The following is a 27,273-nucleotide window of genomic DNA, read 5'->3' on the forward strand; positions in this document are numbered from 1 at the left end:
CTTGCAATTGAGGAACTAGTAAAGTTTGCTATAGCCTTGGTTAAGTCTGCATTTATGTAAATACGAACTTGTGCAAGCACGCAGACTTAGCATTGAAGGCTTGAGTAAGCCTTACACTTCTTAACTAAGATGACCCCAGTTTTCATTCTTGATATCTGATCATTTGAGATTAAGGAATAAACGCTTGTAACATCTTCTGAAAGATCACATGTTTAACCCTGTATGTATAAGAATTCCTGAAAACAAAGGCACTTAAAATAAAATTTACCGTGCACCTACCCTGCCAATAATATTTTGGCATGTACAGAGCATAGCAAGGCTCTTTAAATAGGTCAATTGTTTTTGGGTATGAAAAATGTATATTCAATAAGATCTCCCTTCCAGCTGCGTGTGTGTTGAGTTTATGACTGGGTATAACAAATGGTTCTGTTGGGAGACTCGAATTCGATTCCCGGCTGGAGCTCATGTGGTTCGGATTCCACTTTAATCAGTAGGTCCCGTCTCATATAACCTCGCTGTAGAAAGGGATGTTAAACTCAAAATCAACTCAACAAACGGTTCTGCAAACTCGAAACATTTTAACAACCAGTGCGAACCGGCTGAATAGCACCACTGCTTATTTCCCAACACTAAATGATGTCACAAAAATCTTAGTACCAACAGTTACCCTTTTTGGAACAATTCACGCACGATTGTTTTTTTTTTAAGCTCATCAACAAAACATTGGAGCAAATTAATCCAATGTTCTCGAGATTGCTGCCAGAGTGAGTGTTGCTGTGCTGAGCTTTCGTTACCATACAGCGGCAACATCTTCAGAATAGCCGAACATTGCATACAATACAATCATACGGCCATGTGGGACCAAATTGAAGTTCTAAAGAAAAGCAAACAGTTCTGAGACAGGAAAATACATGAATCTCTGTTCATGCGTACATACAAGCCATCCATCAACAGAGACGAAGGTCATCATCTACCTGACATCTGGATCCAGCTTCTCAGTACGAAAAGAACCATCAACCAATCAGAGAGCAGTTTCCACCAGCAAAATCAGAGCACGCCATTGGCCAACAAAAACAACCAATAGAAACACAGCAATTCCTAAAGACTACAATATAAATTGTACGACCAGCACACTCCAACACATAGCTCTGAAGATGTTGCCGGTGTATGGTAACGAAAGCTCAGCACAGCAACACTCACTCTGGCAGCAATCCCGAGAACATTGGTTTAATAGTAGACACCAGCAAAGCTTCAAGATCATATTGGAGCAAATTGTTAGAGAGTTTGTCACAATCATATCAGACGTCATCACTATTTGAGCCTTCTCTCACGTTGAAAGAACTTTGTGGAACTCGGTGGGAAGCACATGTTGAACCATTCAAAGCAGTAAGATGTCAGATTGTGCAAATCCAACAAGTACTTTGGGTCCTGCACGAGGATGCATCACTTGAAGACATGGTTAGAAGTGAGGCAAATTCTATGTCCGATTTTGGTTTATTAGGTCATTGACTGCATTGTATGATGTCTTACTTTAAATAAACATTGCTCGTAAGATATTCCAATCAAAGTCAACTTATCTTAAGTTGTAACTATTTTGAAGTCCGTTGGTGACTTTTGGATGGACTTTTGCCAAAATGGATTTGTTAGTTGTTTAATGAAAGCCAAAGAGTTGGCTGAAGATTTCCAAATCGAAGGAAAATTCAAAACATCCCGGGTTAGAAGGAAGAAGAAGCAATTTGATTACGACGTTACTGGTGAAACACCGATTGGCCTCCAAGAGCGTTTTAGAGTTGTTTTTTTATAACATTTGTTGAAACTGCCCAAATGGCTGTGCAAGAGAGGTGCGAACAGCTTAAGGCCAAAATGCCAAAACTTGAGTTTCTTTTTAAACTTGATGAATTGTCCACCAGAGAGAACTTGTTTGTTAAGTGTAAAGACTTCCTTTCAAGGCAAAGAAAGACTTCCTTTCAGATGTGGATGGCAGTGACATCAAAGAAACTGATTTATGAGAGGAGCTTATCTCTATCAAGGACCTTTTGCCAAATGTAAGTTTTACTTTTACATTTTAGCAATTCAAATTTTATCATCTTGATTAATTGGTTGTTTTATAATTATACTTGCTATAATTAAAAGGTTTACCTCAAGAGTGCTTTAATGTAAGTGACAGAAAGACTGCAAATTATTATGCCCAAACTTTTACAATATGTTCTCAAATTAAAAACGATTCAAACTCTTTCTATTTGCTCTATATCCAGACAAGCTCTTAGGCTTGTGATAGACTCTTTGACACCACTTACATTAATTCCCTACAAACATGGCGCATGGCCGTGTTCAGTGGACAGAGCTTAAAGAACTTTTCAAAGTCCATTTAGTTCTTTAATATTGTATACATAAAAAGGGTTTATTTATTCCGCATGCTGTTCTTTAAAATAAAAATGCATAAAAATTAGTGAAACCCACATTGAAATCAATTGATTAGGCAGCTCGTGAGTACATCTTTTGCTCCATTCTGTAACGATCTTTGTAGAATTCCGGATCGTATGCAAGAAATAATGTCATAAATAATTATTGCTGTAATATTGCAGTGTGATCTGGAAAATTTGCAATTCATTGACGCATATAATTACAGAAGGTGTCCATATATGTTCATTCAATTTAAGAGTACAAGAGCGAGAAGAACCTTGGATTGGTGAACCAAGTTTCATGTGTTTTAGTATTTTCTCATTCGTTACCTGATCTTTGATCAATCAGAAGTGTTAGTAAAAGATAAAAGAGTATATCCATTATGATAACAATACATAGGAACAATTTTGCACAGGATTTATTTAATTTTCAAAACAAATCCTCATTAGATGTACCCATAAGACAATTTTAGGTTGTAGCCTATAGAAACTAATATCAGATGCAACTTTTTCATAACCGATAATGATTTATAAGAAAGAAGATGATGAAGATTTATATTGTCGACTAGAAGAAGAAAAAATTTCAAGTTGGGAAGTGCGGCAGAATTTCGTATGATCACGTTTACCTTATTTTGTTAATACATTTGTATATGAAAGGCTAACAATGGCTGTGGGAGGGGAAGATTTTGATATTTGGTTAAGTAACAAGTTACGTAAGTTAAATACTGACGAGGGTGTGTTTGGCTCTTATATCAAAGGCATTTTAGAAGGGGAGGAAACCCAGGATGAGAAAACCGAAGCTTTAGAAGGAATACTTTCTGAAATAACGGTAATAATCCTTTATTTATTTTTTAAATGTCAGCTATTAGCAGACAAAATAGCTATGTTCATTAAGTATATTTCAGCGTGGGATATAGAGTGCTGGTCAAGTTGAGGCACTTGCAAAATTTAAAGGTAAAATTCAATACTTTGCATGGGAAGACATTTTTATACCGAAACGATTTCTGCTGGCGGTTAAATTAAGTACTAAGCCATACAGCTGTATTTTGGATATACAATTGTAAGGCTACAAGTGGAAAATTACTACAAGTGCTGTACGACGGTTAAAATAAGTAAATACATATGAAAGACGGCGCTATTAGATACTTCTTTCGGATTGTATTTGTATCTCTCCAAATCAACGTATAAGCGTTTTATGCCTTAACTATTTTGCTGTATCCTAGTTTGTATATACCCATCGTCACTGACGCGCCTGTTCCCTACCGTTGCACCCCTCGCTACCATTCGGACTACCCTGCTGATTCTGTCCTGATCCGATTAGGTAGCATTCGAGCTTTTGTGGTCACCCAGTAGAAGTTTGTTAATGTTTTTCTTACTACATACACTAAAGGAGTTCACTCGAGCAGACGGTTCCACCAAATAGAAAATTTATGAGTAAAATACGATGTAGAACATTTTTCGTGAAGAAATGAGAGTGTGAATGTGAGTGATTCCTGTCAGTGCATGGCATATTGATATAGATTTTTAGTGATAGTGAAAGTATTGTAGGTGTAAGTGTTCTCTTGGCGTTTATTCCGAAGTTGGGCGTCCGCTTTCGTCACGTTTTTTCGCTGTTATCTCGTTTGCACACTTTCTGCAATTTGTTATTAGGTTCATTAATTCGTGCTCTTCACAAACTTTTAAAAGATTTTTCTCGTTATCAACGTATTACTTCACAAATGTTAAAACTGTTAGTTCATTGCCCTTGTACATTCGCCGTGTTGATAACATAAATGCTCGTTTCTTTCCCACAATGCAACTGTTCGGTTACCTTACGCCAAGTAGTTCCCTCCGCTCGCCATATAGTCCCATGTTTTTATAGCCGCTTGTATATAACAAATAAACAGATTTAAAAATTTTGGTGGAAACGGACGCCCAACTTCGGAACCCGTTCTCTTCCACAATCCTCGTATATGTGTATGCCAACGTCGCTAACGTGCCTACTCCGTACGGACGCGTCTGCTCGGCACCACTACTGCGCTATTTCCCAGGTTCGGTTAGATAGCATTCGTGATTTTTAGTGGCCACGTAGAACAAGTTGGGGCCTATGTTTAGCAGAAGGGGTCCAGCTCTTTTCTCTAAAAAATGTTACATTTTGTAAAATTTCTGTTCATATTCGGTTAGGTTAGTTTAGTTTATGTTATATTAGTGTAGGGGTCCTGCATAAGAATTTCGCTTATTCCTAATAATATTAGGTTAGTATAGGTTTATGGTAGGTTATGTTAGATTTGCCTATGTTATGTTACGTCTTAAGTACTTGCATCGTTCATTTATCCTGTAACTTTTGTGTTTTTTACGTGCTATTGGACCACTTGTACTTAACATACTCCCAAGTTGGTTGATGATTCATGCACTGCAGTTTTTATGCCATGCGTCCACGTTATTTATGCTGCGCCCTCCTACAAGTAGTAATGGAGCTCCTCATTTAGTGCATGCTCTGCTAAAAGGAACACAAATATGTGATAATCTAACCTAAGAATGTTAGAAATTTGGTAGAACCGTATGCAAGAGTAATGCCCACTGAAGGCCTCCTAAAGTTAATCTGCATAGAGGAATGCAAATCCACACCCACATCGACGGCTCCAGAGCCGGTACTGGAGCCAGAGTCACTACCAAATGGTCAGGAGGATAAACTAACTAATACCCGTATTTTTCCACTGGCGGAGCATTTCTGCAAAATGTATAAAGCTGTATTTTATGTTTACAAGTGTAGCGTTACTACTGTGAAACCATTGCATTATTGAAGCTTGTATTACTGCGAAATCCCACCTGTCTTCACTTCCTTCATATACGCGTATATATGCCATTGTTGATGCATCTGCTCTCTTCGGACGCACTTCCACGCATGCCCACAAACTTCGCCCTCCCAACTCCGTTAAACAGCATGTGTGATTTTTAGTAGCCATCTAGCACTGTTTTGTTTGTTATACGCAAATCGTAAAAAAAAAACTAATGTTTCAATAGTTATTTCTTGTTGTCCCCTTGAATTTCATCTATGCTATGCGTGGTAATAATATGTCGCCCAGTGTAGATCTTTTGGGTGAGAATAGTAAGTGAATTGGTTAAAGAATTACAATTTTGAACAATTATTTCGAGTTTTGTGCCTAATGTAGACCTGTATGGATTTATTTTTAGTTGTAGTTGCACAAGAATATACTGTTATTAAAATATGAAATTTCACTCTCACTTCTATGTATACACGTTAAGGCTTTTACAATGAATGACTTGATAATTCACCAAGACCACCTAACATCCGGACGGGGCAGACGAATTTTTTATGCCAGACGTATAAATACCCCATATATATCGCTGTAGCTTTTAAATAGAATGTAATCATAAAACCTTCCGTATAGAATGACGAGCTACTGGCGCAATAAATTGAGATTTAAGTGCCACAGATGGCCTCCAAAAATTTACGAGAAGCTTAACAGAATTAGACAAGATTTAAGAGTAGGCGGGATTCAAGTGACCTTGACAAATCTCAGATCTCAGTGTTCCTCAGTTTCTCCTTGCAGTGCAAAGTGTCTCCTTATTTTGGCAACAGATGGAGTTGTTGCTAAAATGCCGTCAAAGCAAATGGCACCCCTCCTTTTCCTTCGTTTTCCCCTGTGGTCACAGCGCAGGAGGGGATGGTTACGGCTGTAAATGGGGCAGAAGAGTAAAATTCCTTTCTTTTGGCTAAAAGAGAAACAGAACTGAAGAAAAAAAAGGGGGACACTAGTAACAGGTGTTTATTTCAAACATTAAATAAGTGTTCGTATATTTAGTGGGTGCACATCAAATAAAGACGTAACCATGGGGGAAAAGATAAGATGCTTTAAAGGATTTTCTGTGTTATTCCTTTACGCACCTGAGCTCCCTCGTGGCTAAGCGGTTAGCGTACGCGCCTTTGGCGTGGGAGACCCGGGTTCGATTCCCGGCGGGAGCTCATGTGGTTCGGATTCCACGTTAATCAGTAGGTCCACGTCTCATATAGCCTCGCTGCTGAAAGGGACGCTAAACTAAAATCAACTCAACTCCTTTACGCACCAAATTCCCTCGCCTTGACTGATTGTTTGAAGGTACTTCGTAACGTAATTTCGATGAAGTAGTTTAAATTAGGTAATAGAAAATGACATTTCATTGTGTTAATTTTTTTAGGTGCGTTATTATACTTTATTTCCTCTTTCTTTATGCACAAGTATTGAACAGAAAATACACCTGTGAAATTCATACTCTTCCATTATTAATGTGTTGGGTCATCATTTCCACTTAGTATAACTTGTGTTCTCCGTGGAATGCATTTATGCAAAACCTGAAGAGTCCCCAGACGAGTGTACAGATTTAGTATTTTAAAACAGTTTGTGATGCAATTAACAATTTAATGTTGTAAAATTAGTAGTTGTAGTAGTATTAGTAGTTGTAGTGTCAGTGGTAGTTGTTATAGCATTAGTAGTAGTAGTAGTAGTTGTTGTTGTATTTACTCATGTTGCACGAACAATTTAAATGCAAATTACCAACCGTAACGTGCTTAAGGAGGAGATCCTGCCCTCCGTCACATTAGAGGATAGCTCTTTGCCTTTGTTCTATCAACATGACGGGGTACCACCTCATTTCGGATTATGTGCTCGTAAGTACCTCGATTAGCAATTCCTACAGAGATGGATAGGCTGGCGAGGACCTGTGAAATGACCATTACATTCCTCAGGCCTCACTCCATTGATTTTTTTCTGTCAGGGTACTTGAAATCCGATATGTATGCTACCAAGATCAGGGACATTAACCACCTTCAACGCAGGATTATTGACGCATGTGCCAGCACTCCTAAGGACATGCTGGGCAGGGTAATGGATGACTGGCAGCAGCGGATACATTTAACGATTGCTCAGGAGTTACGGCACATTGAAGTGCTATAGCATTGGTCAGTGGGTCACACATTGCTCGCAGTGTTATCTGCAGGTAAGTGCAGAAAACCGGTTAAAACTTTGCAACGGTTGGTCGTAGAGCCAAAAACATTTCACCACTGGATTCCTGGAAAATTTGAGTCCTTTGATGTATCAGACGATAGGCTTCCCATGTAAAAAAAAAAAAATAAAATAAAATTAAAAAAAAATCCGCAATTTCAAGATGGCAGCTGATGGTGCCATATATATCTCAAAAGATTTTCCCCCTTGTTTGTTATCATCAATTTTTTGGACCACCCTGTAGTTTAATATTTTGGAAGGTGCAACCAATTGGACTGTGACTATCTAATATTTTCATGACTTCTAGGAAATACTGAATGTCTATGATACTTCGACCAGATAAGATACAGTCAATTTCACTTTTGACTTCATTGTTGCACGCTTCATTTCCTACTTCATCCATTGCAGGCACCGTTCTAAAATAAATTATTACTTTATTTTCTGCTGCTAAAGAATCATTTACTTTATACTTAAGCGGTATTTAAACTTACTTTCAAAGTATAATTGAAATATTACTTAATACTTGAACTGAACAGTACAAACCAGCGGCTTCGTTGCCTTTACCCTCGTAAGGAAGTTATACAAGAATGACTTTTTAATGACACAGGGATTTTATCAGACTACGGACAGATTATTCTAGTTTTCTAAACGCCATTGATGCAAAAAATGACCAAAGAATCAAATATGTACTGTTATGTCCATGAAACTATGAACGAATGGATACATGAAGTGAGACGTGGTATGAACATGTGCTACTGCTAGGCTTCAGCTGCGAGCGTCCAATTGGATGACTTATAACTAACTGCCCAGCTTACAGAACTCAAAAGTTCATATGTGTGTAATTGGTATGTCTTGCCTGCAGGGTTGGCTGGTTTAAACCATCTGTTAAAATAAATAAATAAAATAAAAAATAAAAAAATTAAAACTGGTTTAAACCAAAAAACGAAAAATGTTCGTAAAATCTTGGTGGACACACTTTTGTGGATTATCACGTTTCACTCCCATATATTATTCGTACTATATTCAGACCTAAATTCCCATTCTTTACTCAGAGATTATATTCCAAAAGCAACTTTTTTATGTAATTTTTTGGATGTTTCATTTGTGATTTTTTCATAGTTTGTTATTGTTATGCAACCAAAGGAAAATTCTAAACATTGTTTCGTTTTAATAATGTTTACTATTGATAAAATACATCGAAATGCCGTACTTCTTTGGAAGGTCATACAAACCCCAAGAGAGGCAATTATTGAAATAACAAGAATCTTTGGTAACTATTTATGTATAAATGGGTCAGAGCCAAAGTGGACTCAAATAATTCGTATCTTGATTCACTTTTCTTATTGATATACAAAGTAAGTTGTTATATTTCTTTAACGTGGACTAATAAAAGTCGTAGTGAACTGACTTGGACTAAATTAGTTCTTCTGTACTCTGTAGTACTTTGAAATTGTCCATAGGTAATTCTGTATAATGGTTCCACTTGTGCAATTGTTTATCTTTTTGTCCTTCTGTCCTAATTAATGACTCTTGACGATTATATTAACAAATGTGTAAAGATCAGTCAACGTATTTTTATCAGGAGTCCTTCGTGAGTGAGCCGGCAGACGTATCGCATTTGTGGCCAATTAGTCCCGGTTTCGAGTTCGAATGGAGGACAATTTCTCTTGGATGTAAGCCGAGAAGCGGTTTGGATTCCGCTTTAAGCTTATGTGACCCGTTCCAGCGTAACTCGGTTGTTGCATACTAACACCAAGGCGACACAAGCTTATTTCTGTCCATATGTGATATAAATACATAGAGCAAATTATTTAAACCAAAAAAACTTTTTTTTTTTTAAGATAAAAATCATGGTTTTTGCCAACCGTTCTTGCCTGTGATGTATGACTGTGAAATGTAAACGTTGAATGTCAAAAAAGTCAGAAATTTAGAGTTAAGCAAAGAGCAGTGGACAGATACATGCTAGGAATAACTATAAAGAATAGGAAGAAAATTCAATAATTTTTTTCTCAAACAAAGGTAAAATATATGTTCAGGACTGTGAAGAAAACAAAGTGAAGGTGGATCACATAGGTAGGCAAGCAGATGAAAGTTGAATGACGATTGTTGTACATTGGATGCACAGTAGAAATAAACGACCTAGAAGATGGCCAAGATAAATAGATGAAATCAAGTGTTTCAGGTGTTATGGGGATAAGGAAAGCTGTTGAGCGATATTGGTAGGAGCAAGAAGGGGGAAACCTTCATCCAGTAATGGATTGAAAATCGTTTTTAATCTAAACAAATTATTTTTACATTCTTTTCTTTAGTTCACAATGCTTCGTTGTGTTATCAAATCTTGGAACGTTAATTGAACTTATTTCCTGATGTCATGGAATTAAGAACTTTTGCAGAACGACGTAAATCCGGTGACAAAACAATATTCCTTTCGTACATTGCAATATACCTATTTATTTTAAAAGCAAATTTAAATATGTTTTTATTTTCAACTTCTTTATCCTAAAATAAATACTAGCCTTTAACCAGCCCTGGTTTCCCTGGTTGCATATCACTTTAGTATTTGGAAAATGTGTCCAACGAATAAAAAATGATAAAACACCTTTTAAAGACATTCTTTTCTTAATCAGTTCGCACTAAAAAGTTAAAAATAATTTTGTTTATGGACGACTAAATAAAAAGAATGGGGCGCGTCATTTTAAGAATTTATAAAGTAACTATATATTTAAGCGCATCCCATTCTTTTCTTTTTAGTCTTGCTTAAGTAAAATTGGTTTTACTTTTAAGTGCTACTTGATTAATAAAAGGATGTCTTTAAAATGTTTATTATTATCTTTTTTATTGTTATTACTGTTTGCATCCTTGGCATAGGGTACATTTATTTTGCTAAGGTACTGTATGGTCCGTTTCTATACTACTATAATATATTAAAATTTAGTTTTCTTTGGGTTACTATATACATTAAACTTCATTTTTTTTTTTTTTTAATTTTTAGAATTACTACCGAATATAGAGTATGTTTCTCCACTAATAAGAGGGAGACAGATTGAGGGAACCAGACACCCCTACCGTTGATTCAGAAATATTTAGGTGGCGACACTGATGAGCAACATATACATTTGAATTTGAATATTTTATGGGTTTTAGACATTTGATTCAGACAGGGATGCATAGGGGACAGAATGTTGGAAGCAAGTAGTCCAATCCCTAGTTTGAATGCCTGGAATGAGTAAGGACTCTCCCCGCTTGGTAAAACCTGTCGGGATTGGAAGCAATATCAAAGAAACACTGCTTCGAAAAAGAGACCGAGCAAACACGCATAAATAGTATATATATATATATATATATATATATATATATATATATATATATATATATGAGAAAGAGAGAGAATGTGTGTGTGTCTAGTATGTTGTACGATGGAAGCGGATGAAAGAGCTCTATATTATTCTTTATTTTTTTTAACAGGTAAACAAAGAATATTTCGCGGATTAATCTACCCTGAAGATTATAATAATGTATCTTATCTTTTCTCTCGCATGTATTTTCTCAGTCCTGCAGGAAGTTTTCTTTTCTTTCTTGGAATAGATAAACGAAGACTTTGGTTCGGCTTGTCGTTCACAAATCTTTGTCGAATGTCGCCATTGACGCTGCAAGCACAAATTACTCCTCCTTATAGAAACCATCTACAAATACACTATGTTGCTGAAACAGAAACTATCAACTAAACAGGTCGTAAATTTTGCCATTCCTCGTGTTCAAAGTTCCCGTTCTTCACAATGATTTCCTTCCTCCCCGCCCCTGTTAAGAAGTTCAAAGTGTGTTTTTAAAAGGGCTGGCTCCCGCTGAAATGAAAAGTGGGATGAAGAATGACTATAGTGCCAGTTAAATGGCCAAGTACGTGAATGCGAAAAAATCTGATTTCTGATTTCTGTAGATTCAGTGATGATACAATTTCTCATCGATTGTGTAATGAATGTCTTTGGAAATAGCGAAAAAAATTAGCACAGCAGCACGCAAATACAAAGATAGTGCTCCATTCTCAAAAAAGTTCGAAGCTTTTAGTTCTTTTCCTTACTGTAATAAAACAGAAAACGTTTTTCTCTAATTTCGATCATTTTCTTATAGGAATTCGGATTATAATTATCTGTATTTATAAGGCAAAAATATCACATACAGTGTCCAAATTGTACCTTTAAATTGAGATGCATCATATTGAGTGAACTATTGAGATATTTTTGCGAAAGAACGAAATGAAACAATGATTTGTCTAAAAAATGTTTGAGATCCCATGTTAAACTGAACACCAACATTCCGGCCGCTCTGGCGCACTCCTTCTCCCTCTTAAGCAAGACTGACAAAGAAAATAGTGAAGTTCTTCGCTGTATGGTAACTTAATTAGAGGGAAAAGTGAGTAATTTTGGACTAGGTAAGTTTTTACTTCAATCATTTCATTCAGTGAATTGGTTCCTAAGGAACTTGTTCTTCGGAATAGTTTCTTATTTATCACAGGAACTGAATCTGTTGGGAATCATGTGGACTCGGACTATATTGGGGTATCTTTTTAGTTTCTCCCCAATCTTGCACATATAAGGTCTCCAGTGCTACGTACTTCACAAAATATAGCTGAACGAGCGACAGCGATCGAAGGAGGTTAGAAACCCCGCTGGGCTCATTTTCTACCTTTATCACAATTTAGACAGAAACAAGGTACTCTGTTCTGGAGCCATAAAATGAGATGAGGAAGATTCTAATTGCCAATCCTGTAATGTTTCTATAATTATTTTAAATTTGCGTTGTGTTACGATCAACAAATTTAGCGAATACCGATACGGAATAAAGCCCAATGATTCGAAAGAAGTTATAAAATTTTTATTGGTATGAATTTCCAGCCTTTGGGCAGAGCCCTCAACTATTAATACCTTTTATTTCTTAAGCATAACTTACGTAAGTTTGGATTAGATAAGCGTAGATTTTAGCTGCAGCTTGGGTTTACTTTTAGTCCTTGTACTTATTTGCGCTTTGCTTTCAACGTACTAACGACATTCCTCGGACTTGCAAAGGAGCCCTATATAATTTATGAGCTGTTCGTGCGTTACATTAATTTGAGTATTGCCTTTGGTGCAAGCGATCTCGGGTTTGATTGCCAGTGGGGACACTCCGACAAAAAGGTGGAACAGCTTTTTTAGGCAAACCTTCCTTAGTTTTCATCATACTAGCAAATTTCAGGATGGTACCCAATATGTATGTCCAAGGTCATTTCCTTCTTCCCCCTTCCCCCATATACTGTGCTCGCCAAAGGGCGTCATCCCACATACGTGACGGGATGCCAACAATGCCCAAAAATATGTATAACATTTTTTTTTTTTTTTAAAAAGTTCTTGTTCAGTTGGTTACAGGGCTCGTATCCCTTCATGCGTACGTTGTGACGTGATTTCATCTTTTATTTATTTTATCTTTTTACTTTGGATTTCGTGTCATAATAATTTGCTAACGTTTTCTTATTGTCTGTTGTGTGGTTGTTTTTAGCAGTTAGGAAATGTGGTAGTTATTGCTGTTTGGTATGAATGTAATTTCCCAGCTTTTAAAAAAAATGTGATGTTTAAAATAATTATGGAAACATTACAGGAATGACAATTAGAATCTCCCCCAACTCATTTCATGGCTCCAGAACCGAGTAGCTATCTTGTTTTTGTCTAACTTGTGATAACGGTTAAAAAAAAAAATAAATAAATAACGAGCTCTGCGGGGCTTCTAACACACTTCGCTCGCTCAGTTATATTTTGCGAAGTAAGTAACACCGGAGATCTTACATATGCAAGATTGGAGGAGAAACTAAAAGATATCCCATTACAGTCCGAGCCACCATGATTCCCAACCGATTCGGTTTCTGTGATAATTAAGAAACTATTCCGAAGGACAGGTTCCTTAGAAATCGATTCGCTGAATGAAATGACTGAAGTAAGATCCTGTCTACTTTTTATTTATTTATTTATTTATTTATTTATTTATTTATTTTACAGTACATGAAATCTCATTAAATTGAATAAAACAAAAAATGTTCGACAGGACTGTGTCGGTGCGGTAGCTGGTGTGTTGCTTAGTTTTCCTCTAGCTATTTATACATTCTGTCCCTTGCTGTACATCATTGTCACATTGACTATAGCACAAGTAACATCATCTGCGCGTGGAGAACCTAATGAGAACTTTGAATAATGGAGTAACATTTCCGTGGTATATTAAATTTAGAGAGATTCATTCCGTGATGAATTGACGTGTATATTGATTCGTTTCTTTTGTTTCAGAGAATCTGCCACAGTGAAGAAAAAAAAAAAGTTTCTGCATCCTGCACTGTGAGACTTGAAACAAAATCTTCAAAATGATATTAAACAAACTCACATTACTTCCAGTTAGTAGCCATTGCTCTGTCACCGAAGAAATGTTTCTGTCAGTGCAGTTCGCTCTTTTGTGGACGGTTTAGCGGTTAGGTTTTTCACCTTTGGTGCAGGAGGCTTTAATTTTGGTGGCCGTACATACAGGGTGTTCACAAACATAAGGAAACTTTGAGAAGTTAATCCTTACACGAAAACATGAGAAAAGTTATAGACCAATGTAGTGAAAAAGCGTCATTTCAGAGTTATACGTCACTGAAAATTGGTCGAAACTATCTTAACGGATTACATCAAACTTTTGTCCGTGATTGTACTTTTAGTTCATTACTCTTCAAAATGATTTGCAAAATATGATGAAGGGGAAACTTCGGGTATCTCAAAACTTATTTATAATTCTTGTTTATCTGTAAAACTGCTTTGTAATTCTGTCTTTGAATTTGTTTCCATGTACCGAAGTCAACTACCTTACATAGCATCATCGTGTAAGTTCATGTATTGACAAACGTGATTATAGAAGTATATTCCTGTAGGTACATGTACCTAGTATTTCGCCATTGCTACATGAGTCTCTGTCCTTAGCATTACTCGAGGAACGAAATTACTTGGAATCTCTAAGTCGTGGCATTTTGATTTTATTCTTGGAGTCAGTGGAAGACATCGTATCCAACCTGGATCCGAACTGAACATTAAAGTTATACCGAAGAATACTGAAGTGAGGTGTAATTCTGCAACATCAAATAAGGTATGTAATTTCATAAATTTGTCAATGCCTAATCATGATACGGTACTTGAACAATTTCCTCAGACACGAATAAATGTTAATTACATGCATCAAAATAATTCTTCGAAACTCAGTTCTGTTCATTTCACTCTAAATAGAATGTTCATGAGTATTGGTGCAAGAATTACCGATGTGTAATAACCAACTTACGAAACAGTTGATTATTATTGTTATGACTGAAATATCTCTCGCATACGTCCCTAAACAATGATGTTCATAGATTAACTCGTAGCATAACCGCAATGTATAAAAAGGGTGATAACTCTAGAACAAAATGTCGGATGAAGAATGGGGAAAAGAACTTAGTAGTTGTTTTGTTGCTAGATTTCATTATTGTGTCAGTGGATATGAACCCCATAGCAGAACATGCCGCGATCTGCTATGTAATCGCAGAAAATCTGCCGCGTCTGTGCAGAGTAATTGCTATGTAACGCTGTAACAAAATTATGATAGCATTCTGCAGATTTTTTATTTTGGAATTCCTGCAGAAAATTTTTGACTTACTAAAAAGCTCATCGCAGAAAGGCAAAGGAAGTTCTGCTATTGGGGATATGAAATGTGTGTCAGTTTTCAGTTCCTTTGCTACCATTTTTCGTTTCTGGAAAACTCAAGGAGTCTTTATCTATGGTTCAAGACTAACCCTGCTGTCTCCCCTGTTTCACATTCACTGGTACATTAATGAAATGTAGGTCCGAAATAAGCGGTACCTTCTTTTACCCGATCTTTATCAGACATTTCGTTCTTGGTTTATGGCCCTTCAGTTTATCGTAGTGACCAATTTTCGCTGTGTAGCTCCGAAATGACGCACTTGTACCTGTGTTAGTAAATATACAGGGTGGAGTCTTTATTTTGGTACGCCTGTGAAACTTTCAAACTAATAAACAAAACACGTTGACATTCTTTACTATGCAAATATCGGCAGGGAGATATTGTTTGATATAATCTGCAATGCCACCAGCTTAACAGTGTTGCCATCAGCATAGTTTTTTGATTACGTCAGGTTGTACATATTTCAAATCAACACACCGAAGAAAACGTTTGTTATGCAGTGTTGCAAACTAAGGACGCTACAGTATTACAAACATCCAAACTGGCGACTTCTATGGCAGTAATAGTTTATTATTATTATTATTATTATTATTATTATTATTATTATTATTATTATTATTATTATTATTATTATTTCGAGAATCTGCTTACGTAAGTGTTACATCTAATCACAGAGATGGTTTGCAGTAAATAAAGATCATAAAGCAGTTTACGGCAGTTTTATGTCTCAAACTGTTCTGGCAGGGGCGTTAATTATGGGGCAAGAGGGGCAATTGCCCCTCCCCCTTAAAGAGTTTGAGGAATACATACACTTTAATCAATTGGGTACTAGCACAGAACGTGAAAGTCGTATGTCAGTGGTACTTTGGCTTCCCTTCAAGCGAAGTCTGAAAAGACGCCCCTGTGTTCTGGAGATACGGTAAACACTGGTGGAATTCTCAACACTTTCCAAATTATATAATTCCGAGAACCTGTTGCAATTGAATCTGCCAAAAACTATTGTTGGGCTGTTACAGAAGCAAAGTAAAGCAATAGCGGTTTGGAAAATTTTCCACAAATATGCCATTTCGAGCAATATAGCAATATTTACAATATTTTTCATGTTTTCCGGAACGGATTGGTATACCAAATTTGCTGTAAACGGCTTTATGATCTTTATATCTATTTAAAACCATTTACGTTAGATTTGATAGCACTTTTCCGAAATAGAAGTTCTTTGTAGAAAGTAAAATTTTCCGTTCCCTGTAGCTTTGTTTCTACTTCGAAATACTGTACGTCATAATTATTTCTGTAATATTTGACACTAAGATACTTTAGATATACATTACTCCGTCCGTCTCACTTGCGTTATTCCTGTTGTAGAAGCCTCCAAATTTGTTGGTTTTTCGGTATTTGTGATGCTGTAATGTCTTTAGTTTGCATAACAAGTGTGCTTTGTGTTTCGTTTGAAGTATGGATAGCCTAACCTAGTGCCACTTGAAAAATTACAACTTCGTGTTGGGTTGACGCACTGTTAATCTGGTCGTATTGCGGTGTATATCGAACAGTGTCCCCTTGTCGATATTTTCATGGTACGAAATTCTAGTGTTTTGTATCTATTAGTTCAAAAGACCGCCACGTAGCATGGCTTCTCAAGGTCACAATGTGCTGGCCGAGGCGAGCTTCCATATTATTCTGTTGCAGAGTAGACAGGATAGTTAGTTACTTTGCACTGCAGGCTGTACGTTGCAGTGTCTCCGAGTTATGAGGTATGCGTATGTGTATAAAACACAACCACAACATTCTAGTAAATACGCGAAATATTGTCGCTCACATACTGATATTATGTTCATCTTACACAGTATTGATTAATATAGGGACGTGAAATTTCTGTTTATTTTCTGCCCAAAGGAGATGTTCTGTACGACAAGTTGGTGCTGTTGTTCGTGTTAAACTAAAGAGTTCGACTAACATGTAGTCAGGCCTTTAGTATGACGCTAATCATACGTCAAAACGACTCTGCATAAGGCGGATACAGTGCTATTTATTTCAAATCGTGTTATTTTTCCGGATAGTTGTAATAAAATTAAATATATTACGTATTTTCCCAGATTAAAATAAAGATGGGTTATAAAATATAAATGAATCTAAAATATAATTGAATGAAATGATGCACTTCGATCTCAAAATAAATTTTAAGACAGAATGACACACACACATTACTACTTTATTATTTCTAATACAAGAATTCTTTTTTAACTGTTATTAATCCCTCTATGATTGACTGTACATTTTGTTATTGGATGCTGGAATAATTGAGTAGGGCTGGCAGCACTGCCGGTTATTGGAAAGCTGCCATGTTACGTACCGGTCACTATACAAGGGGACATTTCAAGATAAGTGGTCTACCTTTTGTATATATACCGGATGTATCAAAAGTCTAGGGTCTTAAATTAACTCCGTTATGTGCAAATCCAATTACACTAACTTTCTGTGCCCCATCTCTGTTGAATAAGAAAAACAATGTTTCCAGTTCATCAGGCTGTTCGAACGGAACATAAAAGCACGGGAAACATGCACGTTGTTATGTGAGGGGCTCCTTGAACACCTCAAGTTCATTTCCCAATAATCCTGTATTGTTGGTATGGTGAGGGCCTATGTGAACAGCCTGCTGAACTGGCAGCATTGTTTCTCCATTTAACATAGGGCGCCTTACCAGCGAAGGGCCCCCATAACTTTCTTCTCTTTCCCCCATATCTTTACTCAAAATGGAGTTGGCCTATGGCCCCAGACTTTTGATACGCCCGGGTATATATAGAAGCAACAGCAAGAAGAAGAAAAAAAGCTGAAGATAGTAAAATAAAGATTATTCTGTACGAGCTTGAAGACAACTAAAATAATGGAAGATAGGCTATGCATAATACTGATCAGGAAATAGAGTTTGGGAAAATGAAATAAACTACGTAATACTATTGAATTTTCTAAAGATAGTCGTTAATATAGAACAGCCAGTTTTATGTACACTCATGTCCAAAGTTATTGTCGCATATCTATAACTGTCTTCTTGTAAGAATATAATTTGACAATGATTTTACAGGGTACTTTTAATACTGATACTATGTGTGTAATTGGGAAATGTATATTTGTGGTAAATTTCATAGGAAAGTCTGTGTGACTAATTATATATTAGGGAACATGTTCTGGAAAGCCGGAAAAAGTAAGGGAGTTCTTTCCCGTAAATTTTGTGGTCACTTCGTGCTTAGCTTAGTTATTTCGTTAAAAGAAATTCGTAACTTGTTTGCTTCTCACCAGTTTGTGGAGAGTAGTAACGATTTGAAGCCTTTCGTTTGGAATTATATGTTGTGTATAGAACGATATAAAGATCGGTTTGGCTTGAAACCAACTTAGATTATTTCTCTTTGTTCAAGTTTGTTCCTTTGTGATCTTCGAAACGAAGTTTCTTTTTGTTACAAAAACTTTATGTGATGCCAGAATCCAAGAACTTAACTAACTGGCATTACTCTTCAGAATTATTTATTTACTTTGCTAGTAATGGTATCTTCTTGTACAGAAGATATTTGCACAACATAACACTACGTTCTCATGAAAATAAATACGTTTTTAAAAGAAACGAGGTAAATCTCTAATGTGATTCTGGTAAATATATTGTGATGGTTGATATGATCTTTCAAATTCCTTTATTGACAGAAATACGTATTCATAATGTAGTCTTCCATTTCGAAACCATCATACGTTTTTCTTCTTTGCATTAATATCTTCTACACAGTTTCTAGCTATATTGAAACTTAAGCGCGTATTATTTAGGACGGCAATTGGACGTTTTTATTTATTTTTGTGATTTAATCAGTTGAGTATTTTGTTCAAGTATGCCGAGATAATCTTTATTGCTAAGTAACACATATGCAAGTCAATCATTTCGTCAGAGACTGGTTAACGGTGAGAAACTTTTGAATATACTACTGTAGGTTATGTTTTGTTGATTGATTTAGAGTTTTACGCCCGCTCCGAACGCACATAGCCAAGCTGGAGCTCTTTTAGTTTATATCTTTAATTAATTCAGAAAGTATGAACTTTTAACATTATTTCTATGTTAAAAATTCTAAAATATGTTCTGGAATTCTGTAGATCCCTTTAATTGCAATCAAGATGATCAATAATCTTATTCTGATTGTGAAGTTGTGTTATTCTAGCATATTACTTGTTAATTCAGAAACTCCATAGAGTTCGTATACATAATAGACTAAATGAAACTTAATCTCTGTGTTAAGTTTACTTTGTATTTTGTTATGTAATATAAACATAATTTCTAGCACATTAATGTAAATGTAATATGTTCCAGGAAAACGATATTTCAGTCCATTGCCAAGAGATCTTGGAAAAGTGGCAGACAACTCCTCAGGTAGCTAATGTTAATAATCAACACGATAAAGAAGACAGTGAGGATGTGGATGTCAAACTCGTTCGTTTATTGGAATCTCAAGCCAGGCCAACGGTGCAACCAAAAAATTATACAGAAGAAGAACGAAAAATACGAGAAGCTATTTTGGCCCAATACAGTCAGGTAAACTATTTTATTATAAATTAATAAAATTATGTACTTTTAGCGTATTTGTGTTTTATTTAGTTGTGATAATTTCGATGTCACACTGACATCATCTTCCAAACATGCACCTTGAATTATTGTTGAGTTAATGATATATTCCATTTTTGATGATGTGTCTTCTTCCAATTAGAATGTTGTTTCTTCACGCTCCACAAATATAAACTGAGTCTTCAAACACTAGGAAAGTAGACTAAATAGACCTTAAATTAATATTAAAAACAGTAATGCGTACAGGAGTATGAAGAACTGCGGTATTTTCAAATCCAATCGCCATCTTACAATGTTGCCAATAGTATTTGTTCAATTGTATGAAAAGTTGTTGAGTCAGGTTCCGATATGAAAAACTACAGTTCATGTTTATTCGAAGAGATGGTAAGCTTGATAACATAAAAAATTAAAATGAAATGAAGTCTTTCAGTTTAACGTACCACGATTATGCCTTTTAGGCTAAGGGAGATGGCTGATTGAAGGAAGTGAATGATGATAGAAGAATTAGTGGAATGAGAAAGTGGGAAGAAGCGGGAATACCCTGAGAAAACCCACGGACATAATGTGGTCCACCATCGACAGGTACAGGTAAGAAAAGTATATGTAGAAACAGGGTTGGCTGGTTTAAACCAGCTAATTAAAAAAAAAAAAAAAATGGTTTAAACCAAAAAACGAAAATGTTCGTAAAAGTGTAAGTGTTCGTAAAATCTTGATGAACACACATTTGTGGGTTATCACGTTTCACTCCCATATATTATTCGTATTATATTCAGTACTCAAAGAGATTATGCTACAAAAGCAACTTTTGTTCTTTTTATAACTTTATGAATGTTTCTTTTGTGATTTTTTTATAGTTTGTTATTATTGTTATGCAATTGTAATCAAAGAAAAATTCTAAATATTGTTTCGTTTTAATAATGTTTACTGTTGGTTCGAAGTGCCGTACTTTTGGGTCGGAGGGGGGAGGAAGAGGGTCATACAAAACCCCACCAGAGGCATTTATTGAAATCAGAAGTATCTTTGGTATCTATTTATGTATGAATGGGTCAGAACCAAAGTGGATTCAAATAATTCCTATCTTTATTCACTTTTCTTACTGATATGCAAATTAAGTTGTTGTATTTCTTTAACTTGGACTAATAAAAGTTGTAGTAAACTAACTTGGACTAAATTAGTTCTTCTGTACTCTGTAGTATTTTAAAATTGTCCATATGTAATTCTGTATACTTGTGCAACTGTTTATTTTTTTGTCCTTGTGTAATGGCTCTTGACAATTATATTAACAAGTATGTAAAGATCAGTACAATGTATTTTTATCAGGAGTCCTTCGTGAATGAGTTGGCAGACGTATCGCCAGTTAATCCTGGTTTCGAGTTCAAATAGAGGAAAATTTCTCTCGGATATAAGCCGAGAAGCGGTTTGGATTTCGCTTTGAGTTTATGTAACCACTTCCAGCGTAACCCGATTGTTGTATAATAACACCAAGGCGAAACAAACTTATTTCTGTCCATATGTGATATAAATACATAAAGCAAATTATTTAAACAAAAAAAAAAAAAAAAAAAAAAAAAGTAAACGAAAAATGCCTTTTTTTTTTCAATAAAAACCATGGTTTTTGCCAACCCTGCGTAGAAAATAGAAAAGAACTACAGAACCGGAAGTTAATCTGGATCAGGACTCACGTAACAAAAATTGGAACTATTTATCAAGTTTAGCAACACTTCGAATAAACACGAACAAACTTTTGTGATTTTTCGCCTGGAAATTGACTCAACAACTTCTCATACTTTTTAATAACTGCACAAATAGTATTGACAACATTGTAAGATGGCGCTATGAATTTGAAAATAACATAGTTCTTCATACTGCTGTATATATTAGTGTTTTTAATGTTAATTTAAAGTGTACTTAGTCTACTTAAATGTTTGAAGACACAGTTTATATTTGTGGTAAGAAATAGATTTTGGTTGGAAGAGAAAGACACAAAATCAAAAATGTAATATATCAGCAACTCAAGTAATTCAAGGTGCACGTCTGGAAGATGTCAGTGTGACATGGAAATTATCACAGTTACAGGGTTCCCACATTCTGGAAAATCAGGGAATGTCAGGGAAATGAAAACATGTTAGGGAATGTCAGGGAACGTGCTAACGCAAGTGTAACCTTCTTTTTTTCAATCTAATATTGTTTCCACTCTCTCTCTCTCTCTCTCTCTCTCTCTATATATATATATATATATATATATATATATGTGTGTGTGTGTGTGTATATGTATGTGTGTGTGTGAGAGAGAGAGAGACAGACAGACCAGAAATCGAAGTATGACTTGCCATCTTCGTGAACATCGGTTTTAAGACAGAAAAACTACTGAAAGAACTGCAAGCATCAAATAAAACTAGCTTTCAGGCTTCACTGTCAAAACTTTATGCTGAACACAATCAAGAAAATTGTGGAAAGTAGCCCTCTGAAGTACAAACTGGTACGTGCTCTGTCAGCTTTGGACTCCAGGTTACAAAAGAACAATCCAGAACTTGCGCAGACTAGGATGAAACCCATCCTACAAATTCTGTATGAGTATAACAGAATATCTGATTCTGTACTGAGAAAGCAAAGTGTCAGTTTATGTTTTTGTTACTGAAATTCAGGAGTCTCATGACTTCAGAGAATACAAAGAGGAGATGGGCAGCATCACATTAGATGACTTCTTTGCAAAGGTAATATCTAAGAAACAAGAATATTCTGATTTGTGGAATGTTGTGAAAATGTTTAATTTCATCCCACGGCAGTGTCTCAGTGTAGGCCGGGTTCTTAGTCAAGTCACTTATTGTAGAAAACCAAATCGAAGATTCTGTGGTAGCACAGAGGCGGGTGCATGATGCAATTATATACTATCGAGGTGTAGAATTTGTTCCTGTTGATCGAAGAATGCTTCTCTCAGTTCGTTCAGCTCGGAGACGCTATGATGAATACCTTAAACAGAAACTAATCAAAAGGGCAGAGGAAAGTAAAATCAAAGATGAAAAGAGAAAACTAAGTGCTGAAATTAAGAAATTGGAAGCAAAGAAGAAACGAATGAAATTATGTCACAAATAAGAACAAGGCGCTCTCGTAAAAAAAAATTCAAGAACTGAAAGCAAAACAAAATTCTGTTGAAAAAATGTAAATGTGAGGATTAACATGTCTCAGCGTTGGCAATATCAGGACTGATAGTGGGCCACGGTGGCTCAGTGATAGAGCGTTCACCTCTGGTTCATGGGGTCCTTGATTCGATCCCAGCTCTCGTCAGGTGAACTTCGTGGTGGACAACACCATGTGCGTGGGTTTTCTCGTTTTTCTCACGTTTCCTTCCACTTTCTTCATTCCACAATTTCATTTATTTCTCATCATCATCGTCTCCTAGACGGCATAATCGTTTAACGTAAAACTTAATGATTTCATTTCATTTCGTTTTAGGACTGATAGTAATAGGTCTCAGGGTGAGTTGGCAATAAAATCGTGACTGCTTGTTATAATGCTTTTTATTGTTTTTTAAAGCAAAAAAGTCTAATTTGCAATGTATGTGGTACTGTATCATACATACTTACATAATAAATTTTATGTACTTAGCAGTTACTCATATTGAACATGACAAATATGTAAATGGTAATTGAAGACCTGAAGTAAATTAAAATCTAAGTGCCATTTGAACAGTTTTGAGATAATGATGTTCTTCCTCGAGAATTTGTGCCGTGCACGTACACATCACGCATTCTATTGGCAATGATCTGGACTACTACGCACAAGTTTGGCGCTTAGATCCGAACATACTTGAACTGACTTGGTCCATAGAGCATTATTCCGGTTATAACTGGAAACTTCAGAAAATAGCACTTAGATCGAAATTTACTTCAGGTCTTCATTAAAGGAGTATGTTGAACAGGTATGGGGATGGAGAAGGCCCTTAAAAAAGTGTATGATAGAACTTACTCCACATCTTCCCATTTATATTCAAGAATTTATGTCTGGGAAAACAAGAATTTGTGTCGGGGAAATCGATCTTAACTCTTTTGTGGGAACCCTGAATTAAGTAAAACACAAATACTCTAAAATACGTGATACTTGCTACTAAGATATTGGCAACTCGAGGTCATTACAAGAAACAGTCAGTGATGGCTCGTGAATTAAACATTTCTTACATGAAGTGAGAGTTTACAGCGGAGTACAGGTCATTTTCTTACCTCACAGTTTGAGAAACCATAGAAAGTGAAATCATAATGCCTGCTTTATTGTTACACGGACAGCCGCTACAAAAAGGGTCTTTTCAGTTGAAAAGTTTTTACCTCCAGACAGAATAACAGAACTTACGCTAAATAATCCGTTGAAGCTCGTGTGAGAAAATCTTAAGGGGTCGTTATCCTGATTCTGTCATGGTTTCATGTGAATAAGTAGCTATTTGATACTGTGTTTTAAGTGCAAAAGTGCCGCTTTTACAAAATTTTACGTAAATTTATAAAACTGAAAGTACCTAGGATTGCTTCACCTGAATGTGCCGATATGATTCAAAACCACCCCCAAACAGAAGTGCATGAACTTAATTTTTACTATTACAGGAAGGTTGAAAGTGTGAACAGTTGATAATGTGGCATCCCTTAGTCCTCTTGAACAGGTTATTAAACATTCTCTAAAGCTTGTTCATAGTGATTTTTCTTATTCTCCGTTCAATGTTTAATTTCAAATCGTCAGTAGTTCGTGAGCCAGTTTTAAACCGTACACCCTGTACTTTCCAGTGGAGACAGTACACAATGCAGTTGACGAATGTTCTTTCAAATTTATTATTGACAACGAACGACATATTTTTTAGGCTATAAAAATTATCTTTTCTCGTAAACTACGCATGAAAATTTACTCTTACGTATGTCATTTTGTTCAGCTTGATATTGATTGGAATACAAGGATGAATCAAGAAATAAGATGAATGTTAAAAATTTATTCCTGAACATGAAGAAATATAAATATAAAACTGTAGTATGTTATGTATTTGCTGTTACACTAAAATTGCGTGTAATCGACACTGGGGTCAGAACATTTTATTCCATCGGGAGACTAAATCGCTCATGCCCGTTGCAAAAGGTTCTTACTCCAAACTAGACTCAGATAACGGTGGAATCTTCCATTGCTTCAAAGTGTGAAAACATTGTCCACGGAGATGTTTTCTTTCAGCTGTCCACAAAGACAGTAGTCAAAAAGGATTAGATCAGGACTGTATAGAGGGTATACAGAGGATGATCTTCGACTTGTTTGGTCATCCGTCACATCAATTCTCCTGTTGGAAAACGCGTTACACCACTCGTACGTCTGTTGACATGTCTTCATAAATCTGTACCACTTGTTGATAAGTTTCTGTCAGTTGCTTCTCCTTGACACACAAAAATCGAGTGACACTACGCATCTTCAATTTCGTATAATGTTCTGATTGCTGTGCAACGTGTCCACTAGTTAGGGAAGGAAACAGCACGTTGCGCTCTGATGGGTGTCAGCCGTGCTGTACCTCGATACCTACTATTTACAAAAATTAAAGCTACATGCATTCAAAATAGTGGATTGTACAGCTAAAATTCACCATACTTTTTGATACTCCGTTGTATACCTCATTTTTGGGCAATATTGGTCTAGTCTAATGGGTAGCATTTGGTCTTCGGTGCACGATGGGAACGCATTGAAGGCATTGCAGTGGTTCGGATTTCAGCTTACTTTAGGTCGACGTCTTATATAGCCTGGTGCTAAAAAGGAACGCTGAGCTTCAGTTAGCAATAAAATACAATAATTTTTACAATATCGTAGTTAAATAAAAGAAGTTGATAATTTTGGGCTATATCTTATTAACCATGCTGTATACTTTTGTCTTGTTAGTGTTCAAATGAAAAGTTTGATGAAAGAATACTTCAGTATCAGTTTCATCTTACTATGCGGTGCGGTAGAACATCAATTTTTAGTTTTTTCTTTCTTTCTTTCCTTCTTCTTCAAGAAAAAGTTCACGAAAACTACACCTGAGGATTTTTACACACCAGGGTTTGAAAACCTCCGTTAAAAAACAATCAACCTGGACCCATGTGTGATTTTCGGGTTTATTTATTTATTTATTTATTTATTTTCGAAAATCTGAATTTATTTTGGGGCTGTAATGTTAAAATTTAATTTATAGTTGAAGATGACATCATATCATAATTTACAACAATTTTGTATTCAGTGGTTGCTAAAAACTTCAATATTTTCTATTTTTAAAGAGTTTGGTTTTACCAGAACTCTTTTTACATATTTGGGGCCGCGGTGACTCAGTGGTAGAGCGTTCACCTCTGATGCTTGGGGTCCCGGGCTCGATCCCAGCCCCCGCTAAGTGAACTTTGCGGTAGACAAACACCGTGTGCGTGGGTTTTCTCGGGTTCTGTCGTTTCCTCCCTCTTTCTTTATTCCACAATTTCATTCATTACTCATTATCACCGTGTCCTTTAGCCTAACCGGCATAACCGTGGGACGTAAAACTCAAAGATTTCATTTCATTTTCATTTTCTTTTACATATTTATCGTGTCCGTCCGTTCAGTAGACAAAGATCTCAAGAATTTTACTTTTGGCCAGGATGTAAAGGGTCAAAAATTAGTAATTGGGTTCGTTGATGGACGTGATATTCAACCGAAATTGGTAGAAATCAGCCATTTCCGGTTATAACGTTGATAACTATAGAGCAGAAACGGTCATAGATAGTGACAAACGGTTTCCTGCAATCAATTAAGTGTCCCAAGAATACATTTAATCTGCGTCTTCACTAAAACCGGAAGTGATAGAAATCCACTACAACTTCCGGTTTTAATATTGATCTACGTAGAGGAGAAACGATAAGATAGCGAGAGTTTTTTTTTTTTTGATCGATTAAGCGTGCTGAAAATAGATACCATCTTCTCTAATAACCTTCTATTCAAGCTGCAAGGGTAAGAAATCAGCCACTTCCATTTTTAACGTTGATATTTATAGTGTAAAATCCGTGCGAGAAGCAGTTTTTTTGCCATCATCCCGAGAATATACGTAACTTAACACTAAAATACAAATTGCTGAGCAAAGCAACGTTTATTATAAAATAGTAAATATGTGACACTTTCGCCAACTAACTAGACATATTGGTTTCATCAGACACTTAATAGTCTGGTGTCTTAGAAGGTTTGATGATGCCAATATGTTTAGTTAGTTGGCGAAAGTGTCACATATTTACTATTTTATAATAAACGTTGCTGTGCTCAGCAATTTGTATTTTAGTGTAAGTTATTCAAGATAGCATAAGTAGTATGAATCTGTGAGTTACCCGAGAATATGTTCCGTCTCCACTCTTAACCTCTCTACTAAAACCGGAAGTAGTAGAAATCTACTACAACTTTAGATTTCAATATTTATAAAGAAAATAGTTCATATAAGCCAAAATACTTCGCGTGGTGTACACAGCACTGCTACTTGTTCTGTTCATGTGCTTGAATTCTATACTTGTGTGAAGTTCGACGTTTGTTTAATTATGGAAATTAAGAAGTCTCTGCTGTCCTGTTTTCAGCACCCAGG

General features: G+C 36.0%; 1 protein-coding gene across 1 annotated transcript in view; it reads left to right on the forward strand.

Moving 5' to 3' along the window:
- Nucleotides 1–2,958: 2,958 nt before the first annotated feature.
- The window catches only part of LOC145693258 (coiled-coil domain-containing protein 43), a 56,762-nt gene continuing 32,447 nt past the window's right edge, over nt 2,959–27,273 (forward strand). The window contains exons 1-2 of the mRNA XM_081769093.1: nt 2,959–3,231; nt 19,443–19,664. Of these exons, the coding sequence (XP_081625219.1) occupies nt 3,067–3,231; nt 19,443–19,664 (387 nt within the window). The 5' untranslated portion in view covers nt 2,959–3,066. The remainder of the gene's footprint in view (nt 3,232–19,442; nt 19,665–27,273) is intronic.

Source organism: Thermobia domestica, chromosome 8 (genome assembly GCF_964235325.1).
Source record: "Thermobia domestica chromosome 8, izTheDome1.hap1.1, whole genome shotgun sequence".
In the NCBI taxonomy this organism is placed as follows: domain Eukaryota; kingdom Metazoa; phylum Arthropoda; class Insecta; order Zygentoma; family Lepismatidae; genus Thermobia; species Thermobia domestica.